The sequence below is a fragment of the Syngnathoides biaculeatus genome, chromosome 3, assembly GCF_019802595.1.
Source record: "Syngnathoides biaculeatus isolate LvHL_M chromosome 3, ASM1980259v1, whole genome shotgun sequence".
In the NCBI taxonomy this organism is placed as follows: domain Eukaryota; kingdom Metazoa; phylum Chordata; class Actinopteri; order Syngnathiformes; family Syngnathidae; genus Syngnathoides; species Syngnathoides biaculeatus.
In genome coordinates, this window is record NC_084642.1 from 30,453,673 (window position 1) to 30,480,325 (window position 26,653).

General features: G+C 41.7%; 1 protein-coding gene across 2 annotated transcripts; it reads right to left on the bottom strand.

Annotated features, from left to right (window-relative positions):
* Positions 1–268: 268 nt before the first annotated feature.
* bbs4 (Bardet-Biedl syndrome 4) lies at positions 269–26,103 on the bottom strand. 2 transcript variants are annotated; one of them, XM_061815287.1, is made up of 16 exons: positions 26,006–26,103; positions 20,494–20,536; positions 16,301–16,380; positions 15,364–15,427; positions 15,069–15,180; positions 14,817–14,889; positions 14,195–14,248; positions 13,994–14,121; positions 12,270–12,324; positions 12,116–12,184; positions 11,780–11,932; positions 7,263–7,434; positions 7,091–7,160; positions 4,150–4,243; positions 3,867–4,071; positions 269–782 (listed from the first exon to the last, which is right to left on the bottom strand). In XM_061815287.1, exons 1-16 carry the CDS (start codon positions 26,030–26,032, stop codon positions 649–651), a joined length of 1,533 nt encoding a protein of 510 aa, XP_061671271.1. In that variant the 5' UTR covers positions 26,033–26,103; the 3' UTR covers positions 269–648. The 2 variants fall into 2 exon arrangements, with proteins under 2 accessions (XP_061671271.1, XP_061671272.1); XM_061815288.1 differs by having other exon boundaries at positions 3,939–4,071; positions 4,150–4,294.
* Between the last annotated feature and the right edge of the window lie 550 nt (positions 26,104–26,653).

A 26,653-nucleotide genomic window follows, 5' to 3' on the forward strand; every position in this document is an offset into this window, starting at 1 on the left:
ATCCGCAATAGGTGAAATGTGATATAGCGAAATGAACTCTAAACATCATACTATGCAAGGGTATCATTATGATCTATTTTAACCGGTTAAGGGTCAATACGTTGGATTACCAATTTGTAAAAATTCATGATAAGCTTCTATATCAAAACATTCTACACGCAATATGTTGAAAACAAATTGGTACCTGCTTTGATTTGGATTTGGAACTTTTTTGTTGCAAACTTGTCATTACCCTAGCTAGTAATTAAGTACACCAGTGAGCATAATGTGGAAGAAAAGAGTCGACCTCTCTAGAATTTAATGTTGAACACATTACATACTTGTGACATTTGACATATAAAAATCACTATTTACACCCGACAACAACATTCTATTTATCAAAGCATTCTAATCTTGTAAGCATATTATAGTGCCATAATTGTTGCAGCACTGACATTTAACTTAGCAGCATGTGTTCCCAGCTTGTTTTTTTTTTTTGTAAGCAAGCTCTTACAATCGCTTGTATTTTGACCATTTTATGTGAATGCAGGAAAAAAAACATCTCATAGCTCAATGTAAAGTAAAACAGCTACACCTGATCAGTCAAAGAGTTCAAACGCGTAATTTTCCGATTCAACTGGAGAGAGGCAGATATTCCTCCATACTAATTTATTCTTCCGCCTTTGATTTTCTCTTAGGGCTGTGGTCCTCTGCTTGGCCAGGTTCTGGGGAACCTGGAGGATCAGAAGGCGGGTTGGGAACGTTGTCCACGTCTGGGTCAGGGTCAAGTGATGTGGAGCGTCCTTCGGAACAACACAGATATGTCAAGGGAATATGCAGGGGCTGAAATAATTACACTACTTAACAATTCATCATTTTTCACACTAAATATATTTCCAAAAACATGAACATTTCACCAGTTGTTGGGAACCAAGTAATCCATACATACATAGAAAGTAGAATAAAAGGATAAAAAAATGTTTTTTCTATTACCATTGTTCTGGTAATATGTGAAATGACACAGGGAAAAAGTATTGAACACGCCAACTAATAGTTGTTAAATACTTTGTATGAAACCCTTTTGACAGCTTCAAGAAAGCCTCCTGTATGTAGAAAATAACTAGTCACATGCATTGTTGTCGCGAAGGGGTGGCCAGGCAGTCAGAGATGAAGAGCCACAATTTTTACTGTGTTACGGCAAAGAGCCACATCAGACACGTGAACATCCTTCCCTCCTCACACACACATACCTTTGCTCAGCTAGATTTATTGTAAATGTCACACACCAACATGAAGACAAATCGAGTCCTACAGAGTACCAAGATAATAAAATTAAAAAAAAAAAAGTTCTCTACGGCACAATTCCCATCGAATGCAACACTGAAATACTCACATGACTGGAGGTCTGAGTGAAACTATAAATCAGTAACCATGCTAATTTCCAATACTCTTCAGTGTGGCGGGACAGTTGAAGGTGTGAGCACATTTTTTTCCAGGACAAAAGATTTCAGCGACATCACCAAGACATTTTTTAATAAAGTACTCTTCAATCTATGGGTTTTTGGACCTTCCAATGATCCATCCATTTGATATGATGTAACCATTCGTCTCTGGATGCTTCATTTTTCAAAAAAAAAAAAAAAAAATGCATCTGCTTTTCTGTCTCATTTATTTTTCAAAGTGACTAACTTGTGACTGGGAAGTTTAGTCCCTTTTTGGAAATTCCAGGTCAATGTTAATGTGGAGTGAGCTGAAGTGAAGATTTGAAGTTGTGAAATGCGATAGACGTTTGACACAAAAAGGCAGAGTGGCTTGCTGTTGCGCTCAATCCCATAATAATATGAGCTCTCCCGCTCTGGTAAAAGCGTCCTGTGTCCATCCACATATTTTTGTATAAATGCATTTTTCCACGTCTTTAAATTATTTTCTCCAAAGATCACCGTCCGACTGGGGAACTTGGACCTATTTTCATTCAATGTGAAAGCCAGTTTTGAGAAAATAACATGCTAACCTTTCCTGTTGCAGTAACATGACCGTGGTCGGGAGACGCAGGGGATAGGTCTTCTCTGTGCCGTGGTCGTCCTACTTGGGGTTAACTCTTCCTTCTCTCGTTGCACAGCTGAGCTGTGTGGTAGGAACAGTGAAAGGAATCTCCCCCGGTCGCCATCGCGTTTTTTTTTTCCTTCTCACCCTTCCGCTGCGGAGCCCCGGCTCACTCAGACGGTGACACACAATGCACATACACACTGAGCTTGTTGTTACAATACCCATAACAACCGTAATATACGTAAGCAACGCTCGCTCGCAACTACTGTAATGGACTCAAACATTGTGTGCTAGGTTCTTCTGTGGGCCATGAGTTTCAGTTCTTTCCATAGATTTGGGATTGGATGAGAGTCAGATGATTGGCTGGGCCTTTTTATCAGCGTTATTTTTTTCTTTGAGACCAATTGAGAGTTTCCTTAGCAGTATATTTTGGATCATTATGCTGATAAGATATCCACGCTCATTTCATTTACATCATCCTCGTAGATGGGAGCAGATTTTTGTCAATCATGTTTTGGTACATTTGCTCATTCATCCTTTCTTCAATAATGTGAAGTTTACCAATACCACTTGGTGAAAAGGAGTGCCCCATCATCATGTTCCCACCTCTGAACCTGACTGTTGCCCTGGTGTTTTTAGGGTGATGTGCTATGCCATTTCTCCTCCAAATGTGGCGTGCATTCTAAAAGAGTTCCATTTTGGTCTCTTCAGACCAGACTTTGCTCTCCTCCCATCTTGTACGATGAGCGTGCATACAGGCAACGGCGGCAGAGTGCAATACATACTTGGTCTTTGTGACAACAGTACCTGCAAATTCACTATCTTTTTTAAGGTCTCCACAATTGGTCATTGGCACTTGTGGACACCTCTTCTGACAGTTCTTTGCACTCTTCTGTCAGAAATCTTGCGAGGGGCACTTGTTCAAGGCAAATTCTTACGTTGGTATGACTGGCTTTCCACTTACGAATTATGGCCCCAACGGTGCTCACTGGAACATTCCGAAGCTTAGATTTGTGCCTGTAACCAATGCCATGGTTATGTTTTGCAACAATTAGTTTGTGATGGTTTTGAGCCAAAACTCTGCTCTTATCCATCATGTGTCTCATACCCTGGCAAATGACACTTTTTTTGTAGGCCATCAGCTAAGTCTGAACCAGCTGATATTCACTTCCACTGACAGGAGGCTGGATTGTTGTTTGACGCTTGATAGATTTTAGGTGCTGTGCTGGCCTTCCATGCGTTTTTGGACCTCCCTTTCTTATTTATTTTAAATATTATTTCCCCTGTGTCATTACAGATATTTACACAACACTTAATTTATTATATTTCTGTGCTGTAACTCAACAATTGAAAGTACAGCAACATCTCTGAATAGGATCAATTACAGCTACACAAACATATAAAATTGTGTGGCAGAATTTTAGCCAAGATGAAGCACTGTGCATTTAAGCCAAATAACAACGTAGCTCGTTTCTATTGAGAAAAATTACCTTATCTACCAAGACTCTAAATGGATGTGGGCTATTAATAAGAAGATAGTCCACAATTTGGAGGAAAATACCTGGTGTAATTTCTTTGCTGAGAAACAAAACAATGCCCAAGGGTTTGCTTACCTTTGAGGAACGTGAGAAGCTAACAATTGTTTATGGTCAACCATGTGCCATATTGCAGCTTGAGGTTATTTTACACATAAAATTCAAATAACGGCTGGTTTTATTGATGTGGTGCGGTGAAAATGTCTTTTAGATTACCAATGAAACTGACTTCAGTAAGTGAAACGTGCTTTCAGTGCTACAAACTAAAACCACACATCGAGTGCATATCAGAGAAGTCAAATGTACTTGTTGGTAGTTGGATGTTTTTGTTGTAGCTGGCAGCAGAAGACATGGCCTGACCCAGAGCTTGATTAGTACCAAGAGGGGCGCCCGGGCTCGGAGTTGCTGCGCCTGAGCTCGCTTTGGACTTGGAGTCCTTGCATGGTTTGGTCCACACCACGCTCTCTGTAACCTGGAGGGCTGCTCCCATCTTCTGAGCCATGTCTATGAGCTGTGAAAAACACATAAATACTTCACGATAATATACAGGCTTTAATGGCAGTTATCGCCAAATCAGCAGTTTTTGTACCTCTGGGTCAAAGTCGAAGCTGCTACTGCTGTCTCTGAGTGTGTTGACTTTTCTCTCCATTTCCTGATACTGACTCAGCGCTCCCTTCTTGTCGCTGTGATTGTAGAGGAAGATTGCAAAGTTCAGGTTGACCAGAGGGTTTGATCTACCAAGAAAATTCACAGACAGAAATGAAATGCTTCAAGTTGCAGAATTAATACATTTTAAAAAGAAAAAAACAAGTTATTTTTGGACCTAAAACTGTAATTTATGTTGGAAAAACATCATGTACAATTAATTGAAATTTAAAGCAAAAATTTTAGTTTGCAAAATAAAGGGACCAAGTTGTATTTTCCAATTGCTGACTTGATTTTACTTGTACAGTATTTTTAAAGGTCCACTGTTATGAAATGCATGATTTTTACCATGTTATTAATGAAAAAACGGCACCCGGTATGGATCCATCTGTTTTTTCACCACAAAACGTGATTTTGACATATGTGGCTTTTTGTAACTCCCGCCATGAAAATCCTCTTGAGGGATTTGTTTTCAAGATGAAGCAGGAAGTGATGTAAAGGGCAGTAGCGCACTCAAGTGGTCTCATATATTTATAGTAGTTTTAGCTGCTGGAAGGTACAGTGAAGAAAATTAGTATTTGAACACCCTGCTATATTGTAACTTCTCCCACTTAGAAATCATGGAGGGGTCTGAAATTTTCATCCGTAGGTACATGTCTAATAATCCGTAAATCAGGGGTGCTAAATGTGTCAATGTGCCACCCCGGCCAAAGCCGTGATCGGCGGACGTGCCGCCGCCGGCGTGGCTTGTTGCGACACCGGGCAGCGGTGGCTCCTCTCTGCCGCGGAGGTGGATCGGACGGGGAGGCGGTTTGGCTGCGGCGTCGTCGTTGCTCGCAAGCGGCGTTGTTTATCACCGCTGCAGAGGTGGATCAGACGGAGAGGTGGTTTGGCTGCATGCAGTTTGGCCGTGATCCGCATACCATCTAAATATGGCTTGAAACAATAGGGTAATATAGCCCCAGACACTTCACTAGGTTGTGAGATGTTCTCTTCTTTGATAAGAGCTTCCGTGTCAGAAGGCGTGTTTGTCTCCCACAGTATGTGGCACAGCGTGTTTTCAATGGCGACTGTCCCAGTGTGACATCACGGACAGAAGATGCAGCCAATATCGCTACCAATTGAACGTCAAATGAGACTTCCGCAATTTGCGCATGGATGACGCACTCTCTATTTTTTTCATATAGTTATTGAAGTGAATAACATTATATGTATTTTTCATTACATTATCTATTCTCGAATGTTTATAGGCATGACACCTGGGCTTTAAAGGTCAAGTGTCATCCTTCTAAACATTTAAAATAGATATTGTAATGAAAACTACACATAACATTATTCACTTCAATGTCTACAAGAAAAAATAAATGTGAACGGAGAGCGCGTCATCCATGCACAAAGTTGCAGAAGTGTCATCCCACAACATCCAAGTGGTCGCTCTATTGGCTGCATCCTCTGTCCGTGATGTCACCCGAACATTCGCCAATGAAAACACGCGGTGCACCCTACTATGGGAGACTAACACGCACCTTCTGATACGGAAGCTCTTTTCGAAAAGGAGAACACCACACAACCGAGTGAAGTTACTGGGGCAATATTACACTATTTCAAGGGATATTCAGATGATATGCGATCACGGCCAAACCGCCTCCACGTCCGATCCACTTCCACGGCAGAGATGAGCCATCGCGGCTCATCGCAGCCTGCCGGTGTGGCTCATTTTTGGCGCTGAGGTGGCTTATCACGGAGCCGAGCCGTGCTGCGTTAGGGGGTTGTTTGTAGCCGCCACAGTACGCGATGAAAAACACCGTCGAGTCAGGGCGCTTTACTGCATTGTCACCACGTGCGGCTGAGTGAGGCATTGTCAGCTGCATTCTTCAGAGCTGCCGCCGTCCGCAAGCCAGACGCGGTGCCTCAGCCGGTGTGGCTCATTTTCAGCGCCGCGGTGGCTTATAATGGAGCCAAGCCATGCTGCTTTAGGGGATTGTTCATAGCCGCCTCAGTACGCGATGAACAACACCATCGAGTTGGGGCGCTTTACTGCGTTGTTGTCGCACGCGGCTGAGTGAGGCATCGGTGCTGCGTTCTTCAGAGCCGCCGCCGTCCACGAGCACAAACCGCAGCCTTCGCTCGCGAAGCGAGGCAGCAGCCCGACGCCGACTGACGCGCACATCGACACATTTTGTACGCGGAGCTTTTGTTACGTTATGAAAGACCGATTACGTGGTCCGCCCCAAACTGTTATTTTTTTTAGTAGCTGTATACAGACCTACCTGTCATTTGGAACCCACAAAGTGCTCGTCCTCTGCACCCGAACAATCCATTTTTCACGAGAACCGGATCTCTTGCAAACTTATGAAGGGTAACTCCATCCTCCTGAGTGTTCAAGCAATGTCCAGCAATGCAACGAGCCGCCATTTTGGCTAACACGAAGGAACAATGCGCTACCTCCCCGGAGGTAAAACTAATGGAAACAAACAAGTCCACTTGAGGGCGGGTCTATCCTTTACGTCACGTCCTGCTTCTTGTCGAAAATAAATCCCTCGAGAGGATTTTCATGGCGGGAAAATCATGTTTTGTGGTGAAAAAACGCATGGGCCCATATTGGCTTCCATTTTTTCATTAATGACATACTAAAAATCATCCATTTTATGACAGTGGCACTTTGAGTTAGGCTTCAAAACGTGGAAAAACAGTTCTGTATATTTTTTCTTTGTTGTGAAACTCTACACATTTTTTTCACAAAAGAAAAACTGTAGCTGAATTGCTCATCTTAAAATGTTCTTGTTAATTTCAAATTTTGAATTTACCCAAACTTTTTTTTTAATTTTAATAATTTTTCCTCTTTGCAGCGAAGTATGTATAGAAAACAAAATAGGACAACTTACTGGTCCAGATTCACAGCTTGCTCGTATGCTCTGGTGGCATTCTCCACATCATCCAAGTTGGTCAAAGCCACTGTTAACAAGGGTACACACATGACTTGCAATACTACTAAAGGCGATGATGAACAATGCCGTGTAAATTTCGAAGGATCTGTTTTCTCATTTGGCGTGGTACCTGCCAGCAGCATGTACAGCTCGCCCAGTCGTGGGCTCAGGTTGATGGCGGCGCTGAGGAAGTGGAAAGCAGAAGCGTACTGCTGCATGGTCAGGTGCACTAGGCCCAGGTTGTACAAAACTTTCCAGTCAAAAGGAGACAAGTAGTGGGCTCGCTTCAGGCAGCTAATGGCCTGTGAGAAAGGAGGAGAAAGAGAGAGGGCGATGTCAGATGCTAACTCTTTGACTAGTAACTTCATAAAATGGGATATCAAGAAAAACTAAAGGGATATCACAGACTTAGGGTTAGAAGATTGTAAGATTAATACTTGTCTGAGAGCATCAATTAAAATTCAGCATTACAGGTGAGCATTGCTCCTGTAAAGGCATAATATTTAAAACTTCTTCTTCTTTTCCTTTGGGCTTGTCCCATTAAGGGTCACCACAGCATGTCATCTTTTTCCATCTCAGCCTATCTGGTGCATATTCCTCTCTAACAGCCACTGTCCTCTTGTCCTCCCTCACAACATCCATCAACCTTTTCTTTGGTCTTCCTCTCACTTGTTTGTCTGGCAGCTCCATCCTCAGCACCCTCCTACCAATATACTCACTCTCTCGCCTCTGAACATGTCCAAACCATCGAAGTCTGCTCTCTTGAACCGCGTCTCCAAAACAGCCAACTTTGGCTGTCCCTCTATAGAGGTCATTTCTCCAACCTGCTCACTCCGAGGGAGAACGTCAACATCTTCATTTCTGCCACTTCTATTTCACATAACACACCAGACACCTTCCGCCAGGTGTTCCAACCTGCTTGGACTCGTTTCTTCACTTCCTTACCACACTCATCATTGCTCTGGATTGTTGACCCCAAATATTTGAAGTCGTCCACCCTCGCTATCTCTTCTCCCTGGAGCCTTACTCTTCCTCCTCCATCCCTCTCATTCATGCACAGATATTCTGTTTTACTTCAGCTAATCTTTATTCTTTTCCTTTCCAGTGAATGTCTCGATCTTTCCAATTGTTTCTCCACCTGCGTCCTGCTTTCACTGTATATCACAATATCATCTGCAAACATCATGGTCCAAGGGGATTCCAGTCTAACCTCATCTGTCAGCCAATCCATTACCACTGCAAACAGGAAGGGGCTCAGAGCTGATCCCTGATGCATTCCCACCCCCACCTTATATTCTTCTGTCACACCTACGGCACACCTCACCATTGTTCTGCTGCCATCATACATATCCTTGTACTATTTTAACATACTTCTCTGCCACACCAGACTTACGCATGCAGTACCACAGTTCCTCTCTTGGTATTCTATCATAGGCTTTCTCTAGAACCACAAAGACACAACCTTCTAACCTTCTTTGAACTTTTCCACGAGCATCTTCAAGGCAAATAATGCATCTGTTTTATTCTTTCTAGGCATGAAACCATACTGTTCCTCGCAGATACTTCTTCTGTCCTGAGCCTAGCCTAGTATACTTTTCCTCCATTCTTCTGGTATCTTTTCGCCCGCTAGTATTCTGTTGAATAAGTTGGTCAAAAACTCCACAGCCATCTCTCCAAATTGCTTCCATACTTACACCAGTATGTCATCAGGACCAACTGCCTTTCCATTTTTCATTCCATGTAGTGGCTTTCTAAGTTCCCACTTACTAATCATTGCCACTTCCTGGTCCTTCACACTTGCCTCTTCTCCTCTTCCTTCCGTCTCATTTTTGTCATTCATTAACTTCTCAAAGTATTCTTTTCATCTATTTAGCACACTACTGGCACCAATCAACACATTTGCATCTCTATCCTTAATCACCCTTACCTGCTGCACATCCTTCCCACCTCTGTCTGGCCAACTTTTTCTCCTTCTTTCGTGTCCAACCTGGTGTAAATGTCATCATATGCCTCTTCTTTAGCCTTTGCCACCTCTATCTTTGCCCAACGTCGCATCTCAATATACCCATTTCTCCTCTCCTCAGTCCTCTCAGTGTCCCACTTCTTCTTCACTAAGCCCTTTCCTTGTATGACTTCATGTATTTTGGGGTTCCACCACAAAGTCTCTTTCTCCCCTTTCCTACCAGAAGATACACCAAGTACTCTCCTGCCTGTCTCTCTGATCACCTTGGGTGTAGTCGTTCATTCTTCCGGGAGCTACTCTTGTCCATTGAGAGCCTGTCTTACCTCTAAAGGCCGCACAACATTCTTCCTTTCTCAGCTTCCACCACCTGGTTCTCTACTCTACCTTTGTTCTCTTAATCCTCCTCCCCACCACCAGAGTCATCCTACACGCCACCAACCGATGCTGTCGAGTTACACTCTCCCCTACCACTACCTTACAGTCAGTAACCTCCTTCATATTACATCGTCTGCACAGAATACAACCCACCTGCGTGCTTCTACCTCCGGTCTTGTAGGTCACTATATGTTCCTCCCTCTTCTGGAAATAAGTGTTCACTACAGCCATCTCCATCCTTTTTGCAAAGTCCACCACCATCTGTCCCTTAAAGTTCCTTTCCTGGATGCCGTACTTACCCATCACTTCTTCATTGCCCCTGTTTCCTTTCCCAATGTCCATTACATCTGCACCAATCACAACTCTCTCTCTGTCTGGTATGCTCAGAACTACTTCATCTAGTTCCTTCCAGAATTTCTGCACAAAATATAATCCACCTGCGTGCCGCTCTTGTAGGTCACTCTATGCTCCTGTCTCTCCTTGATATAAGTGTTCACTACAGCCATTTGCATCCTTTTTGCAAAGTCCACCACCATCTGTCCCTCAAAGTTCCTTTCTTGGATGCCGTACTTACCCATCGCTTCTTCATCGCCCCCATTTCCTTCACCAACATGTCCATTACAATCTGCATCAATCACAACTCTCTCTCTGTCTGGGATGCTCAGATCTACTTCATCTAGTTCCTTCGAGAATTGCTCTTTCATCTCTAGATCACATCCTTACATCCATCACTCGATCTGATACTCTTTTCACCTCCAAAACATTCTTAGCCAGCTCTTCCTTTAGAATAACCCCGACTCCATTTCTCTTCCCAGCTACTCTGTGGTAGGATAATTTAAACCCTGCTCCTAAACTTCTAGCGTTACTACCTTTCCACCTGCTCTCTTGGATGCACAATATATCAACCTTTCTCCTAATCATGTCAACCAACTCCTCAGATTTTCCTTTCATAGTCCCAACATTCAAAGTCCCTACACTCAGTTGGAGGCTCTGTGCATTACTCTCCTTCTTCTGACGACAAATCTGGTTTCCTCCTCTTCTTTGTCTTTGACTCACAGTACCTCAATTTCCACCGACGCCCTGAAGGTTAGTGGTACAGGGGGGCGGGCGATGTTCACCCAGGCCACAACCGATCCGGTATGGGATTCTTTAGATGAACGCTCATATTTGTTTGTCACAGTTTTATGCCGGATGCCCTTCCTGACGCAACCCTCTGCATTCATCCAGGTTTGGGACCGGCCTATAGATTGCACTGGCTTGTGCCCCCATAGGGCTGCATTCCAGAATATTTAAGACATATATCAGTATATTTCACAAGTGGTCATAATGTTGTGGTTGGTAAGTAAAGAATGAAACAATGAGTTTTTATGAAAATCCAATTTATTTTTTTTTTACCACAAAGTTTTGATGATGGCAGTGATGTAATTATATTTCATCTGGTATAAAATCTCCAGCGAGTGCTGAGGGCTTGTGCTTTGCAAAGCAACAAGAAGGTGGCTGAGTTGGTGCTGTGTTCGGGTGTGCATGCAGCTCGAACCACCTCAGTAGTGAATCCACCAGGATGTATGGATATTTGGTCCACAGATCAACTACTAAAAAAACAAAAAGTAGTAGAAAAGTCAGTAAAAGATTTTTTGAGCTCATTTCCAAGACTGGTGCCGACTGGTCACTGTGACTGAAAACTGCAGATTTTGATCTACTAAACAACTTACAGGCAAGCCCAGTAAAAGTACAATATAGTTTTTGGAAGTGTTGTCTCACAGGGACATATTCTCAAAGCTATGAGTATATTTATAGTTTGAGCCTGAGACTGTAAAGTTTGTATCCACGCTAAACAAATGAAGAAGATGAATATGCAACAAATGCTGAGGAGACAGCCAGCCTGCATGTCTCCTGCACTGAGCTATTTAACTTGGAATTCGAGTTGTCTTAACACGGGAGCCTGCATTGAGTGCCACAATGTCACTGCTGTGGGAATCACCAGGGATTGGCCCATTTTAATGTGGTGTCACAGAAGAGGCAGACTGACACAGATGAAACATATTTTATAAAGCTATTACATTGGAGAAACAGAATATAAAATGTCTCATCTAAACGTGATACACTACTTCCATTTAAACAGTTGCATTGCACAGATAAGAACAGCAAGCTGATTATTCAGTTGATTTCCATGTAATACTTACTGTCCTACTTTTAAGCACCAAAGCAGTATGCAAATAAACCATTGGCTTTTTTTGGTAAAAACCTCATGTTGCAGATTATTTGTAGAGAATTGAGGAACAAGAAAATCCAAGAGGACGAGGACTTACCGCAACATATTTCTTTTTTCCAAAGAAGCACATGCCGATGTTGTTCCAGAGAGGGGGGCTTTCAGGCATGGCGCACGCTGCGACCCGGTACTTGTTCATGGCCACATCAAAGTCCCCGTGTGTCTGCATCATGCTGCCTGCAGCCAATATGGCCTGCAAACAAAAGCAATCATTAGCAGGCTATCAGAGGAAGGCCACGCGCCCTTTCAAACGGGATGAACGATGGAGTGGACCATCTGACAGGCGATGACCTTTTCATTTCAGATGATTCAACACGATGCCATCAGGTAGGCTGATGAAACCAAAGACCACAGCACACTGCTTATGCGCACATACCTTATAATTGTTGGGGTCGAATGTGAGGGCATTTCCAAGGTACTCAAAAGCTTTTTGAAATTTAGCAAGCTGTAAAAAATGAACACAGGTGAACTGACATCAAAACACAATTTCTCCCTTGTATACATCATAGCACTGATATTGGTTGACCTACGGAGAGAAAGAGAAGGCCGAGTGTTGTCAGCAGTTCCGTATTCTCTGGAGAGAATCTGAAAGGAGAATGAAAACAAAAAAAAAAAAATGAAACTTTATCCACGCTCGTAATTTTGTTTCATGACCCCCGCTTAATGTTAAGCAATCATAGTTAATATTCATAGATTGTGCTGATTATTCAGTCAGGATCCATTTTAATGTAATGGTGGCATATTAATTGAAAAAGAAATGTTAATGAGGGGGCCCATCAGTATTTAAATCAAACTCACTGTGGTAAGTCTCAATTAAACAACAAGTGTTGAAGCATTTGATTAATTCATTTGCTGCCACCAGGAGAAAGCCATAATCAGCAGCATGACACGGATATCATGTTCTTATTTACAGCAAGGCCTGATAATGAAATATTCAACATATGAATAGAGGGGAAAATGAACCAAATCTATACAAGAAGTGAAAAGGCCCCTCAGGTGAAAACGGCAAAATGCCGACTTAATGACTAATTATGAGCAGAGAAATAAGGAGGAACTCTTTTAATGAATGAAAACGCCTTATTGAAATGTTGGTCATATATGAAAGGTGTTTCACAGTGTTTAACAGTATTCCCCTGCAAGTAATTGACACCCCCAACCCGAAAAGGTCTCTACAGATGCCACAACTCTATTTTTTAATTATGCACTTAAAAAAACACACACACACAGCCACAGTCAGCCACCTCTGTCTCAAGACCAAACTGTCATGTTGGCTGGCTGCAGCTTCTTAGTGGTTTCAAGGTGGATGAGGTTGAGGGCAGATTCCCCAGAGGAGGGAGTGTTCGCTGAAAAAGAGATCCCTTTAAAATGCCATTCAGGAGGTTCAGAGTTGTATTTCCTCTCGTTGCACAATCAGCATGATGTGTTAAGTTGTTGAGAGCGGAAGAAGACCCCCATCCCCACAGACCAGCATTACGGCACGGGTATGCTGATATTGTAATCACGTGATCACAGCGTGAATGACGTCACTTGTGTTGGGTGCAGCAGATGAAGTTTGAATGTAAACTGCAGTTTTCTAATAGCCATTACTTCGACTGTTGGTGACTAACCTCTCTTGCGTCAGAATGATCAATAGAATGAACGATTCTACTGTCCCATTTACTCCTCCCATCCACTTCATTTTACTTTATGGCTTTTGCTCTAGTCTCCCACCATATATGGCTCCAGGATGCCGGCTGGCAGGAGTCCCTTGCGGTTGCAGGTTAAGTGTTGCGGACAAAAAGGAAAAGGTTTGATAGCGTGAACACTCCCGGATGATATATCCTGGACCATCCATCCATCCATCTTCTACTGCTTATCCGGGTCAGGTCGTGGGGGCAGTAGCTTAAAGCAGGGATGAACAGATTTCCCTTTCCCTTTATCTGTCTCCTTTCAATGCAGAGGTGCAGTGGCTCGACTCTGAGCCTCCCCCAGATGTCCCCTTCCACAGGGGTAACCCCATGGGAAGGTGGACCCATGTTACCCTTCCGGGTTGTGCCCGGCCAAGCTCTATGGAGGCAGGCCTGGCCACTCACCTTCGAGCCACACCTCCATGCCTGGCTCCAGAAGGGCACGCAGTCAAAATGATAACAAATGTTCCTGAACTATTTTCTGTAAAGGCTAGCTGGAGGTCTTGGTTCTAATGAGTGTCATTCTAGTTTCATGTAATGTCCAGTATATTTTGTTTATTTTTTAGTCCAATCTGAGCTCAACTTACTCTACTGCCCTCTTGTACACTTCAATGGCTTTGTCAGTTTCGCCGGCCAGCAAGTGGACTTTCCCGAGCATCATGAAAGTCGTGTCATGTTTGTGTAACTGAAGAGCAATGTTGAGATGCTCCTCAGCCTGACACAGAGAAGACAAACAAATTCAAGTTAAGAACTCGTGAACAATTATTGGTTTCAGTCAGCATACTCACATGTCTGAAATCTTTGATGAAGAAATGGCACACTCCCAGATTGTGACTGATCTCCTGTGGTGACGAAGAGTTGGCTTTTTACATGTGAATTTCAAGTATGTAGTCCTTTTACACACAGCTGGATAGCTGCTCAAGTGCAGTCATCCTTCAACACTACTGAGCCTGATTCCCCAAAACTTTGGCAAGCAGTGTGAAATCTTATGCCCCATGGCACAATGCACAGCACATGAAGTGAAATTGTGCACATATTTGTAGTGAGGGTGTAGCTACTAGACTAGGGTGCCTGCAGGGTTTCATGTGGTGCGTTGTGAAATTACCTATGCTTATTACAAAAAAAGGAGCCATAAGGCTACGTTTAAGTAACCAAATGCTATGAAACCCTTGGATCTGGTTCAGCAGAATGGGGGTAGACATCGTCGTAAAATGGCTCAGAATATTTTAGTGAGTATAAGTGTGCAGATGTTACTTGATGATAACAGGGTTCAATCCGAGGGTGAATCTAGCCATTGCCATTTCTAAACAGAACTACTTTTTTTTTGCTGTTAAAGCCTTATGAATGTGTACAACATTTTGTACTATCTACGGTAGGTTCATTATAGTAGGAGCGCTTCTTTTCTTTTACCCAGTCGTTCTCGTTGAGCCTTGCCGCTTCACGATAGAATTCAATCGCTGCTTTGTGCTTTCCCAGTAAAAACCTACAAGACAACCACAATCCATATGAGAAATATCTTAACATACTCAACAGACATTCTATCCTTCTAGCAGTTGCAGTTGTCGTCACGCTTAGACTTCTAATCTTTCCCTAAAGTATTTGTAATGCTGAGAGCATTAGTAAAATTCTTCATGATGTTGGGCCACGCTGGCGCTAACTCACAGAGATCTGGCTACTTGCTTCAGATTGTCAGCGCTGTTGGGATTAAGGATGGCACAGCTCTGAAACAGCTCCAGGGATTGTTGGATCTTGCCCTCGAGACGCAAGATTAGTGCTGGTGCAAGAAAAAAAAAAGAACAGACAAAACAAAAAGAGCTTAAATTACACACACGAAAAGAAAAATACATTAAACATCTAAGTAACCGTAATAGTTCCAAAGAGTCACATCAGCACATCTCAGGGATCGCAGTCTAGAGAGATTTCACATACTTCACGTTGCATGTGTGCACCAGCTCACCTTGCACATATATGGCGTATTCACACATTCCATTTGTCTCCTGCAACTGCTCCTTAATGACTACCTACATGGATAAAATGGAGAAAAGGAAGTAAAAGTGCCAAAAACTTGGGTTTGACCTAAACTGCAAGAAAACTATTCATCGAACAATGGATCCTTTCATCATGACATCCCAACCCCTTCCAGTGGCAAGATACAGTGCTTTCTTTGAACCTCCCATGTGATTTGATCAAGGCAAAACATTCGAGAAAACAAGCTCAATGGCTTTGTAGGCTTCTTCTCAACTGCCATAGAGTGAACATTGACGTGAAGATTTTATGTGAGGTCAATTGGTTTGAAGGGAGATTGAACTCCAGTCGTAATTTGCATTTCGACAAGTCGATTCAACAACGATGTGAACATTGTTAACGTGATCATTGAGGGATTGGCAAATTAATGGTGTATTTTTTCAGGATAAAGAATTATTGTCACTTGCACTGAAAAAAGCCAGTGTGCGTGGAAAAAGATGCAGTCAAACAAGAGTGTGCAGCTTTCGTTTTAAAGGATATTCAATTCAAATTTAAAAAAGATAAAAAGCAAATCTGTAGGAAATCAGATTTGGACATGGGACAAACATTCCAAGAGGAAGGCAAGAAGGAAAATGCGTGTTGTGTTAGAGTCACTGTGCAGATTGAGCTTTGTGAAATTGATCATAAAATCTGTCTGCATATCTTTGTGAAATATTGTCCTAAAGATATTAACATGACGCATATTTATTTTTGTTTGCCTAACACATAAAAGTTCCTCAGATATTCATATTTTAAATGACAACTTGCATTTTGGTTGATCGTTTTAGCTACAGCACAGTCAAAATGTTAGACAGTTCTCAGTGCGACGCAGGTTTTATGTAAGACCGTTAAGTGTTGTGAATGATCGTGCATTGATGAAGGTTGTTTACCTTGCAGGTTTCGTAATCTTGAAGTATATAGTGCTGGTGGATGAGCCAGTTTCTTCTCTCTACGATTGGAAGCTCGGGGGCTGAAAGAAAGCACATAGAAAAGACAGTATGTCGCACTCCTGCTTGAGAGTAGAGCAGCTTGCTTCAATTTTCACACAAATCTTTGGAACTGTGTGAAGTCCCACCTTACCTCAAACGTTCCACCATCATCCCCATCCCCAAGAAACCTGCAATTTTAAGACTGAATGATCCCAGAGCTGTTGCCCTGACATTCGTGGTCATGAAGTCCTTTGAACAGCTCATGCCAGACCACCTCAAGAGTGTCACAGGACCCCTGCTGCACCCATGCAGTCTGCAGGTGGATGATGCAGTCAAAATGGGAATGCACTCCATCCTGGAACATTTAAACGGCTCAGACACCGACACGAGGATCCTGTTTGTTGACTTTAGCTCCGCGTTCAACACCAAAATCCTTGAACTCTTCTCCTCCAATTAATTCACCTGCCATCTGCCAGTGGTCTACAACTTCCTGACAGGCAGGATACAGCACACCTCATCCACACTCACTATCAGCACCGGGACCCCTCAAGGATATGTCCTCTCTCGCTACACAAATTACTTTATCAATGCACCCAGGTGTCAAACTCCTGAAGTTTGCCAACGACATCACAGTCAGTCATCAGCCTCAACAAAAGATATTGACGAGTGAGCATATCAACATGAAATAAAACAGCTTGGGCATTGTTGCAGCCAGGGTGATGAAGAACTGAGCACACTCAAGAATGTAGAGATGATTGTGGACTTCAAGAAACATGCTTACCCACAGCTGCCCCTCACGCTGTTCAACTGTCCTGTGTGAGCCATTGAGACCTTCAAGTTCCTGGGAATTACACTCTCTCAGGACTTTAAGTGGGAGAGCAACGTCAACTCTATCCTCAAAAAGGCCCCACAGAAGATGTATTTCCTACAGCTTCTGAGGAGGCACGCCCTGCCACAGGAGCTGCTGAGGCAGTTCTCTACAGCAGTCATGGAATCAGTGCTGTGTTCATTCATCACAATCTGGTTTGGTGCTAGCAGAAATAAGGACAAAAATCAGACTGTAATGGATAGTCAAGGCTGCCAAAAAATTATCAGTACCTACCTATCCCCTTTTGAGGACTTGCACAATGCCAGAACTATAATACAAGGACGTGCAAAATCCTCTGTGATCCTCCACATCTTCGTCACCACCTATTCCAGCTCCTTCACTCAGGCAATATCAAGCATTGCAAACTAAAACCAGCAGGCATTCCACCAGCTTCGTCCCTCTTGCCATTAACTTCTTAAACAGTTTACTTACAATTTAACTGTAACATCCTACCAATTTTGCACATCTGTCGGGACATGATTTTTTATCGTGTTGCACTATTAGCGAACTGTTGTGATTATTATTGGCCACTTATGTGTGTGAGAAGTCTGCAACATTTGCACAGTCGTCTCTATACCAGATCATTGTACAATTATTCATATTAAACGGCTGTAAATTGCTTGAAGACCATGCATCATTTCCACAATTATCAGCCTCATCACACAAGTGGTACAATTTTATTGCTCAATGAATCTGTGTAGTTGTAGTTTTTTATGTCTTAAATGTATATTTTGTCATTGTGGGCGTTTGTTGTCATACTAGAGCCGCTCCAACAATCCGATATAAATTCCCTTTGTGTCTTGGAACATATTTGGCCAACAAAGCTGATTGTGATACTGAAAAGTAAGTCCATTACCATTTTCCATGCTCATCATGTCTTTGTCAACGTCTGACTGATTTATCCTGAGAATTCCCTCCTTTTGCAGTCATTATTACATCTCTGAGCCAAAGCCGCATGGCCCACTGCCAGTCACGGCTTGTAAGTGCTTTCCCCCTCTTAGAAACGCACCGCTAGCTCTATTTGAGACAATTTTCAATTCATACGGTCCTAATTTGTCTGATAATTAATCTACCACCCAATCTAACAGTTAGCAGACTGCAGACGTTAACGTCGCATAAGAAACTGCAATCAACTAACGAGTCACGACGTAAATATTGCCACACTTTCAATCTTTTTAACGTTCCAGCAGGTAAGGGTAGTGTGCTTGTTGCCTGGGCAACAATATCTCTTACTAGTCAGGTACTGGTGACAGAACACAGAGGGAACTGAGGAGGAAGACGGGAAGAATTGAGGACCGGATCAGTAGAAATGGGACCACAATGGTCCAAAGCTTCTTACCAGTAAAGGGCAAGCTTTATTTTACAAGAAAACAAGTCTAATGTGTGTTGAAGTCTAAAAATAGGATAAAAGGAAATGTTAAAAAAAAAAAAAGATGTCTTTGGGTTTAAATCTTCCACTGACATTTAGGAATATCATTAAGGAACTGCCTGTGTAAGAATGGTGTGAATTACACCGCAGCTCCCTTCTGTTCCCTTGCTGTCAGCACTTCAAGCAGCACTTCTTTGATTTGCTACTCAAAACGCAGCCACTTCCAAGTTGTTCTCAGAAATCTGCTCCGTGGCTGCATGAGCCTGAAACGCACTCACAGGGTCAAGATTGGGAAGGGTCCTATTTGTACTGACCTAATCCGCTTTCTCCTGCTGAGACAGAAATCATATTCTATCAGCTGTGGCACTCAACCTCCTCGGTGCTCGCAAATGGCATACATACTGCACATACTCCTGCGAGTTTTGTATGAATAATAAGAATATAAATAATAAAAGGTTGTCAGGAAAGAGGGCACAGCATGGAGCCTCCTAAAAATAGTCGTTGAAAAAAAATTCATCCCACACATGGTGCAGTTCGTTTTGGATATTTGATCAGTCTAACGCTTGCATGTGCGCCAACTTTTCTAATAGGGAACAAGAGCAGATGAGACACATGCTGAGATCAAAAGACACACTTGAGAAGAAAAAAAAAAGTCATGGAAAATATAATGAAGTATAGTTTTACCCACACAAAAAAAATCCTGCTATGTCATTTCTGCATTTAATTCTTGCTTGTAATTACGTGATTTTCAGATCAAATGTAATTGCATAGCCATAATTTCAGTTGTGCACGTCACTGGTGAAGCTATTTAAGTAGCGATGGTTTTTCAGTTTTATTGCATGCAGTACTTATAAACTTGCTGTTGACGTAATCAATATGTCACAATACAGGACTGCATTTACAAAATAAGGCATAACCAAAGATGACCTCATTTTGTTTATTCAATACTCAAGACCTCTTTCTGACTTTGTAATTAAAATTAACTAATTTTCACTGCATGGTTCAGTCTCCACCACTTATCTTCTGTGTACATTTCATCAACATACCACCTTACGCATGACAGTGAGCTATAGATAGGGTATACAATGCTAGAGAATACAAATAAACAATTTAAACTTGGCTTTTACTGTACATGGGAAATTAGTTTTAGTATTATTTTACAGGATTGTCAGAGATGGCAAACAATACCAATGTTTATGACATTTTCTGTCTTCTTCTTTTCCTTTCGGCTTGTCGCCACAGCGTGCCATCATAGATGAACGCATATTTGTTTGTACAGAAAAAAAACAAAACAAAAACTGCAATGCTTTCAGTTTAAGCCCAATATCGAAAGGGAGGAGGGTGACCCCTGCAGGACAGTTAGTGTCTCACACCCATGACTAAGCTTTACCAGTGATGATGATTATGAAGAAAACAACAATAATAATCCAGCCATCCATTTTATCCTCGTTTATCCTCACCAGGGTGGTGGGAGTGCTGGAGCCGATCCCAGCCAGCAACAGGCAGGAGGCAAGGTACACTCTGAACTGGTTGCCAGCAGCCAATCGCAGGGCACATGGAGGCAAACTGCCGCACTCACGTTCACACCAAGGGCCGATTTAAAGTGTCCAATTAATGAAAAAACCCACGCAGGCACGGGGAGAACATGCAAAGTCCACACAGGCGGGGTTGGAGCTTGACCCACACTCCTCAGAACTGTGAGACCAACGCTCTAACCAGTTGCCCCACAATGCCGCCAAAAATAATAAGAATTATCATCTTTGTCTTGAACATTCATGCATAGGAAATTTATTCTCTGCATTTTATCCATCACAGTGCAAGATAAAGTGAAACATTTAGTCTGAAATGTAAAGTTGAAAATGAATTAAACACAACTTTGATTGAGAAATCATTTCAAATCAAGTAGAGTAACTTTACCTTTAGGTGCTCGACGTTTTCTTACTTCTGAGACCACCGGTAGCTGCAACGCATAAAAGATAACGCAAATGATTAAAAATGCAGCAGACCAAATCGCATCGTACGAGCTGCTAAGCGACACTCAGATGTCCAGCAATCTTTTGGGGCCTGTTGAACAGTGTGAACGTTAACTGTTGTTCCAGAGTACATTATTATTGTTATTATATTATGTGACCATTATATTCTGCTGGGGTTTTCCAGTCCTGAGGACAATGTAAAGGCAAAAAAAAAAAAAAAAAAAAAAAAAAATCAACCTTCACTACTACCTTTAACAGTGCATTTTCGCATCATCATCACTTTTTGAAACATTTAAAGAATAAAAAAAATACCTTTTTGGACTGAGTTAGCTTTTATTATTCTCACGGGGAAACATTTCTTTCCATAATATTGAATTTTTTTGTTCTTTGCAAGACTACCAACATTAAAACAAAGGTGTGCTAATAGTTTGAACTGACAATGCAATCAGTTATGTATAATACATGCTTCTAAAATATCAAATTTGCTCAAATTTCCTTCAATAATTTGTTATTAATTATGTGAATACACTGATCATGCTCATGATTTCTCACAGTGATGAGGAAAATGGTGGTTCGTGGCCTCGGATTTAAACAATAAACTTGATTTATTTTTATCTACAGTGAAAAAAATAAGTATTTGAACATCCTGCTATATTGCAAGTTCTCCCACTTAGAAATCATGGAGGGGTCTGAAATTTTCATCGTAGGTGCATTCCACTGTGAGAGAGATAATCTAAAAAGAAAAATCCAGAAATTACAATGTATGATTTTTTTTATGATTTATTTGTGTGATACACCTGCAAATAAGTATTGGAACACCTGAGAAAACCAATGGTAATATTTGGTATAGTAGCCTTTGTTTGCGATTACAGAGGTCAAACGTTTCCTGTAGTTGTTCACCAGGTTTGCACACACACATTTTGGCCCACTCCTCCACACAGATCTTCTCTATATCAGACAGGTTTCTGGGCTGTCGCTGAGAAACACGGAGTTTCAGCTCCCTCCAAAGATTTTCTATCCTCATGCAAGATATCACCTCGTGGGGTCTCAGTGATCCTTAGAAAGGTGAGGAATCAGCTCAGGACTACACGACAGGACTTGGTCAATGACCTGAAAAGAGCTGGGACCACCGTTTCCAAGGTGACTGTTGGTAATACACTAAGACGTCATGCTTTGAAATCATGCATGGCACGGAAGGTTCCTCCAGCTTAAACCAGCACATGTCAAGGCCTGTCTTAAGTTTGCCAATGACCATTTGGAAGGTTACAGAGGAGTCACGGGAGAAAGTTTTGTGGTCAAACGACACCAAAATGGAACTTATTAGTCATAATTCCACTAACCGTGTTTGGAAGAAGACAAATGATGAGTTCCATCCTAAGAACACCATCCCTACTGTGAAGCATGGGGGTGGTAGCATCATGCTTTGGGGTGTTTTTCTGGACATTGGACAAGACGACTGCACTTTATTAAGGAGAGGATGACCACGGCCAAGTATTGTGAGATTTTGGGGAACAACCTCTTTCCCTCTGCCAGAGCATTGAAGATGGGTCGTGACTGGGTCTTTCAACATGGCAATGACCCGAAGCACAGCCAGGAAAATCAAGGAGTGGCTCACTCAGGAGCATATCAATGTTCTGGCGTGGCCAGTCTCCAGGCCTAAACCCAATGGAAAATCTATGAGGGAGCTGAAACTCTGTGTTTCTCAGCGACAGCCCAGAAACCTGTCTGATCGAGAGAAGATCTGCGTGGAGGAGTGGGCCAACATCCCTCCTGCAGTGTGTACAAACCTGGTGAGCAACTACAGGAAACGTCTGACCTCTGTAATTGCAAACAAAGGCTAATGAACCAAATATTAACATTGGTTTTCTCAGATGTTCAGGTACTTATTTGCAGCTATATCACAAAAATAAACCATAAAAAAAAAAAAAAAAAATCATACATTGTGATTTCGGGATTTTTATTTTAAGATCATCCCTCTCACAGCTGACATGCACCTATGACAAAAATTTCAGACCCCTACATGATTTCCAAGTGGGAGAACTTGCAATATAGCAGTGTGTTCAAATACTGACTTTCTTCACTGTATATATGGGTGACTTATCCCCTTAGATCAATGGTGTAAAACTGGTGTCCCGGGGGCCATTTGTGGCCCTTGAGATAATATTTTGTGGCCCCCACCTTAATATGAAAGTTTAATGTTCATGCGGCCTGCAAGTTTTTTTTTTTAAATGAATGACACTTTACCAGTGTTGTGTGCAGAGGTGATAAATCTAGGACTCACAGTGGAGTATAATGCTCTTGCGGGCATGACAGTGACTGGGCTTGGTACAAGCAGAGTGACATTTTTCAGTGGGTGAAATAACAGCAGCGTTGCCATGGAGACTTTTATGAGTAGTTTTGCACACAAATTGTTTAAACCAGCCTCCTTGTTTATCTTATTTTGTATTGAAATATACAAAATGTGTTTGAGAAGATTGGATTTTTTTTTAATTCATTTAAATTGAGCAGGTATGTGTATCTGCATCTGCAGCCCAGGCTTAGCCAGATTCTGCCTCCAGCAGCCCCAAACTAAATTGAATTTGAGACTCCTGCCTGAGATGTTTGAGTGAAGGGAACAAGAGAAAATTGATGTTGTCCCAGTCTTACAGTTGGATTAAAAATTACTTGGATTTCATAATGACCACTAAAATAAATTATAGGATATGGACTAGGCTCCAATACTATACATGAATGATATCCTCAATATCTCCAAAATTCTCAAATGTGTGGGAGTTGCTGATGACACGACACATCTCAAAGGTAAACCTGGAGCAGCATCTGACTACTTTGGTAAATGAACATTGAAAAATTGGTTTGGGCAGCAAATTGTCATATACCCATATATATATATATATATATATATATATATATTTTTTTTTTTTTTTTTTAAATTTCATTTATATATTTATTACGATAAACTGGAGCCGCTCATAAGAGCATTCGGATGTCCTCTTGTCAGCTGCCATATTGCTATTGTTTTCTGTTGCTACTGGACCGGAGGGCATGCATGCTCACTTGTGAGTTTGTTATACCTTAAACCAGGGGTCACCAACGCGGTGCCCGTGGGCAAATGGTAGCCCGCAAGGACCATATAAGGCGCCCGTGAGGTATTTTCTCAAAATACCATAGGACACGAATTGTTACTATTATTTGTGCTTTAAATTCTGAACTGGCTTGCTTATGTGAATTAAAAATTTAAAATACCAGTAATGTCATTTACTACAATAAATTATAACAAAAATATTTAATGTACGTGTAATGAACTGAGTCTGAAATTTGCCGCAAACAGGTCACGTAGCCCTTCATACGATCGGTGCTCACAAAGTAGCCCTCAGCCTCAAAAAGGTTGCTGAGCCTTGCCTTAAACTTAAGGTAAGAAATGTTTACGAACAGGGCTAGTAACTCAGCCACCTTTACCCAAAAGTTATCAGTTGCTAAAGACATGGGAAACTGCCACGGTGCGCACTGACTCAGTATGAATGAATTAAACGTGAGATTGTGGAGGAATCTGAACGGAGAAAATCACATGCAAGAGCTTCAGGACGTGGGAAAGCGGCCTCACTATCAGCAATGTCGAATTTCGTGTCATGGCTTTGAAGATAATGAATAAAAAGGTAGTATTTATGTTACTTAATGCGTAAAGAACAGAATATTTCTCAGAAAACCTAATCAAATACAAATAATAATGTATTGAGTATTTGGCAAGCAGCAGATCCATGGTGCGCACTATATATAAGTAGAAGCATACAGCATTTTTTTTTTTAGTCAGTTTTGGTAGTGAGTATTATACATTTGAAATTGCGGTAAAACTGTTTGGGGAAAGACACATTTTACATTCACGTCTGCCCAGAAACAATATTATGCTTCAGGAAAAGAGACTTTAAATTACTGCCATCATCATTCAGTATTCTGTGGACAGAATTTTTTTAATTATGGATTTAACTAAAAATATACAAGGACAAAAAATGATGGAACCCAGGAAGTGCACAAACTGGTACATTATGGCCCTAATAAATGCGCTCTATTTTATATTAATATCATTTTTGCAATTAAAGTGAACCCAAATTGATGTTTTTCTGTAGAGAAGAGTGATGATACTTGCAGGTAAAAAGTGACATTGAACAATTCTATTTTTCAGTAAAAATGACAAGTAAAGGGAAAGATAAGGCATTCACTATTCTTATTGAAAACATTCATCCACTCGTTTTCCTATCCGCTTATCCTCACAAGGGTCAGGGGGCATGCTGGAGCCTATCGCAGCTGAATCCGGACAAAAGGTGGGGGACACCCTGAACTGATAGCCAGTCAATCAGATGGCACATGTAAACAAACTATTGCAGTCACATTCACACCTATGGTCAATTTAGAGTCTTCAATTAAACTACCATGCATGTTTTTCCTTTATGGGAGGAAACCGCGCAAAAACCATGCAGGCATGAAGAGAACGTGCACACCCCGCATAGGTGAGGCCAGTTTGAACCCAGCTCCTCTGAACAGTGAGGCAAACGTGTTAACCAGTCATCCACCATGCAGACTAATTCAAACAATCCATCCATTTTCTTTAAAGTTGATTCTCACTAGTTTAGTTTAGGCTTACAAACTGGAACTCATTTTATTCATGTAAAACTTCTATACCCATTGATACCCTATTTTGATATAAAAGTATGACATTTGAGAATTTAAGTAAGATACATCCTATATTATATCAGGAAATACAGTGGAAAAAAAGATAAACGTTAAATCTGCAATATAATCTAATGCTTTTAAGGTACATGGATGAAGACCACAACTTGATACCTTGGGTTAGAGAGGACTCAGGAGAATAAATGTAGCTAGAAAAAGTCAAATATTTATCGACGTTGCATATCGCAATAAACAGCATCTTGGAATATGTTTAGCCAGAAAGGCATGCGCGTAATATACACATTTTTTTAGTCACCGGTTTTGAAGTGGGAGATGGTTTTTTTTAATCTTCCCCATCCACATAAAATATCTCAGGTCACAAGTCATGTTTCTTTTTTTGGGGGAGGGGGGTGTAGTAACTAGTGTTTTGCATCAGATGTCGTTGTTAGCCTACGGTCAATAAAAAAAATAGAATAACATTAGCACAATCTGGTAGTGTGTTTTTCACGATCGCTAGAAATCTGACAGACATCTTGAACATTGACTTCACTCAGAGCTGTTGCTGATTTCGATTCCCAACAGGCACTTCAACAAGCTTGAAGCTGCTACATACTGCGAGAAGTGGGATAATTAACTTAGCTCCGATTTAGAGTAGCTTACGGTGTCGCGTTCAAATCCGTCCCTGTTCATACACCCCACCATCATTTCCTGTACATTCTAACAATGACAAATTAGCTGCAAGTGTTGTCTGACTATTGACGCAAACGACATGGAGCTGCGGCTTTCGGGCTCACCATTGCTTGTTGCTCTACGTCCGCCATCTTTGTGTCGTCAAAGACAAGCTGTTGCCATAGATACAAGTGCGAAAGGCGGAGGTGGAGTGAGCAGGCTTCTGATGGAACCGCCCCTTCAGTCTCCGCCAATCACAGGAGCCTGCGATTTGACTTGGATCGTTTTCGTGTACAAAACGGAGCTAAAAAGCGTCAATTTTTCCTGGTCGCTAAAAGAACCCTTTAATGGAATCCCACACCTTTAAAATTTGACATTTATTAGAGCAGCTTTCACAAAAGTCCTGGGTTTCACGTGCCCTCACTTACAGTTCATTTGAAAATCAAAAACAAAAAATTCCAATGTCCAATTTTAGTATTTCCACTGTCAATGTAGAGGTGCCACTGTATCAAAATGAGCTGTCTTCCCCCAGAAAATAATGTTTGTTTTATCCATCAATTCCATTCCTCTTTGTTTTCCTGCTAGGCAAAATTTAAAAAAAAAAAAAAAAAAAAAAGGAAAGCAGTTTTTCACAGGATGGATGTCGTGGATCGCACTGTATGCAACAATATTCACGAGGGATTTATTGAACCAACTTCCCCATCAGAGGCCCTAAAAGTAAAAATTGTTTACCACTGCAAAACACATAGTAGTACATTTTTAGAATAAAATGA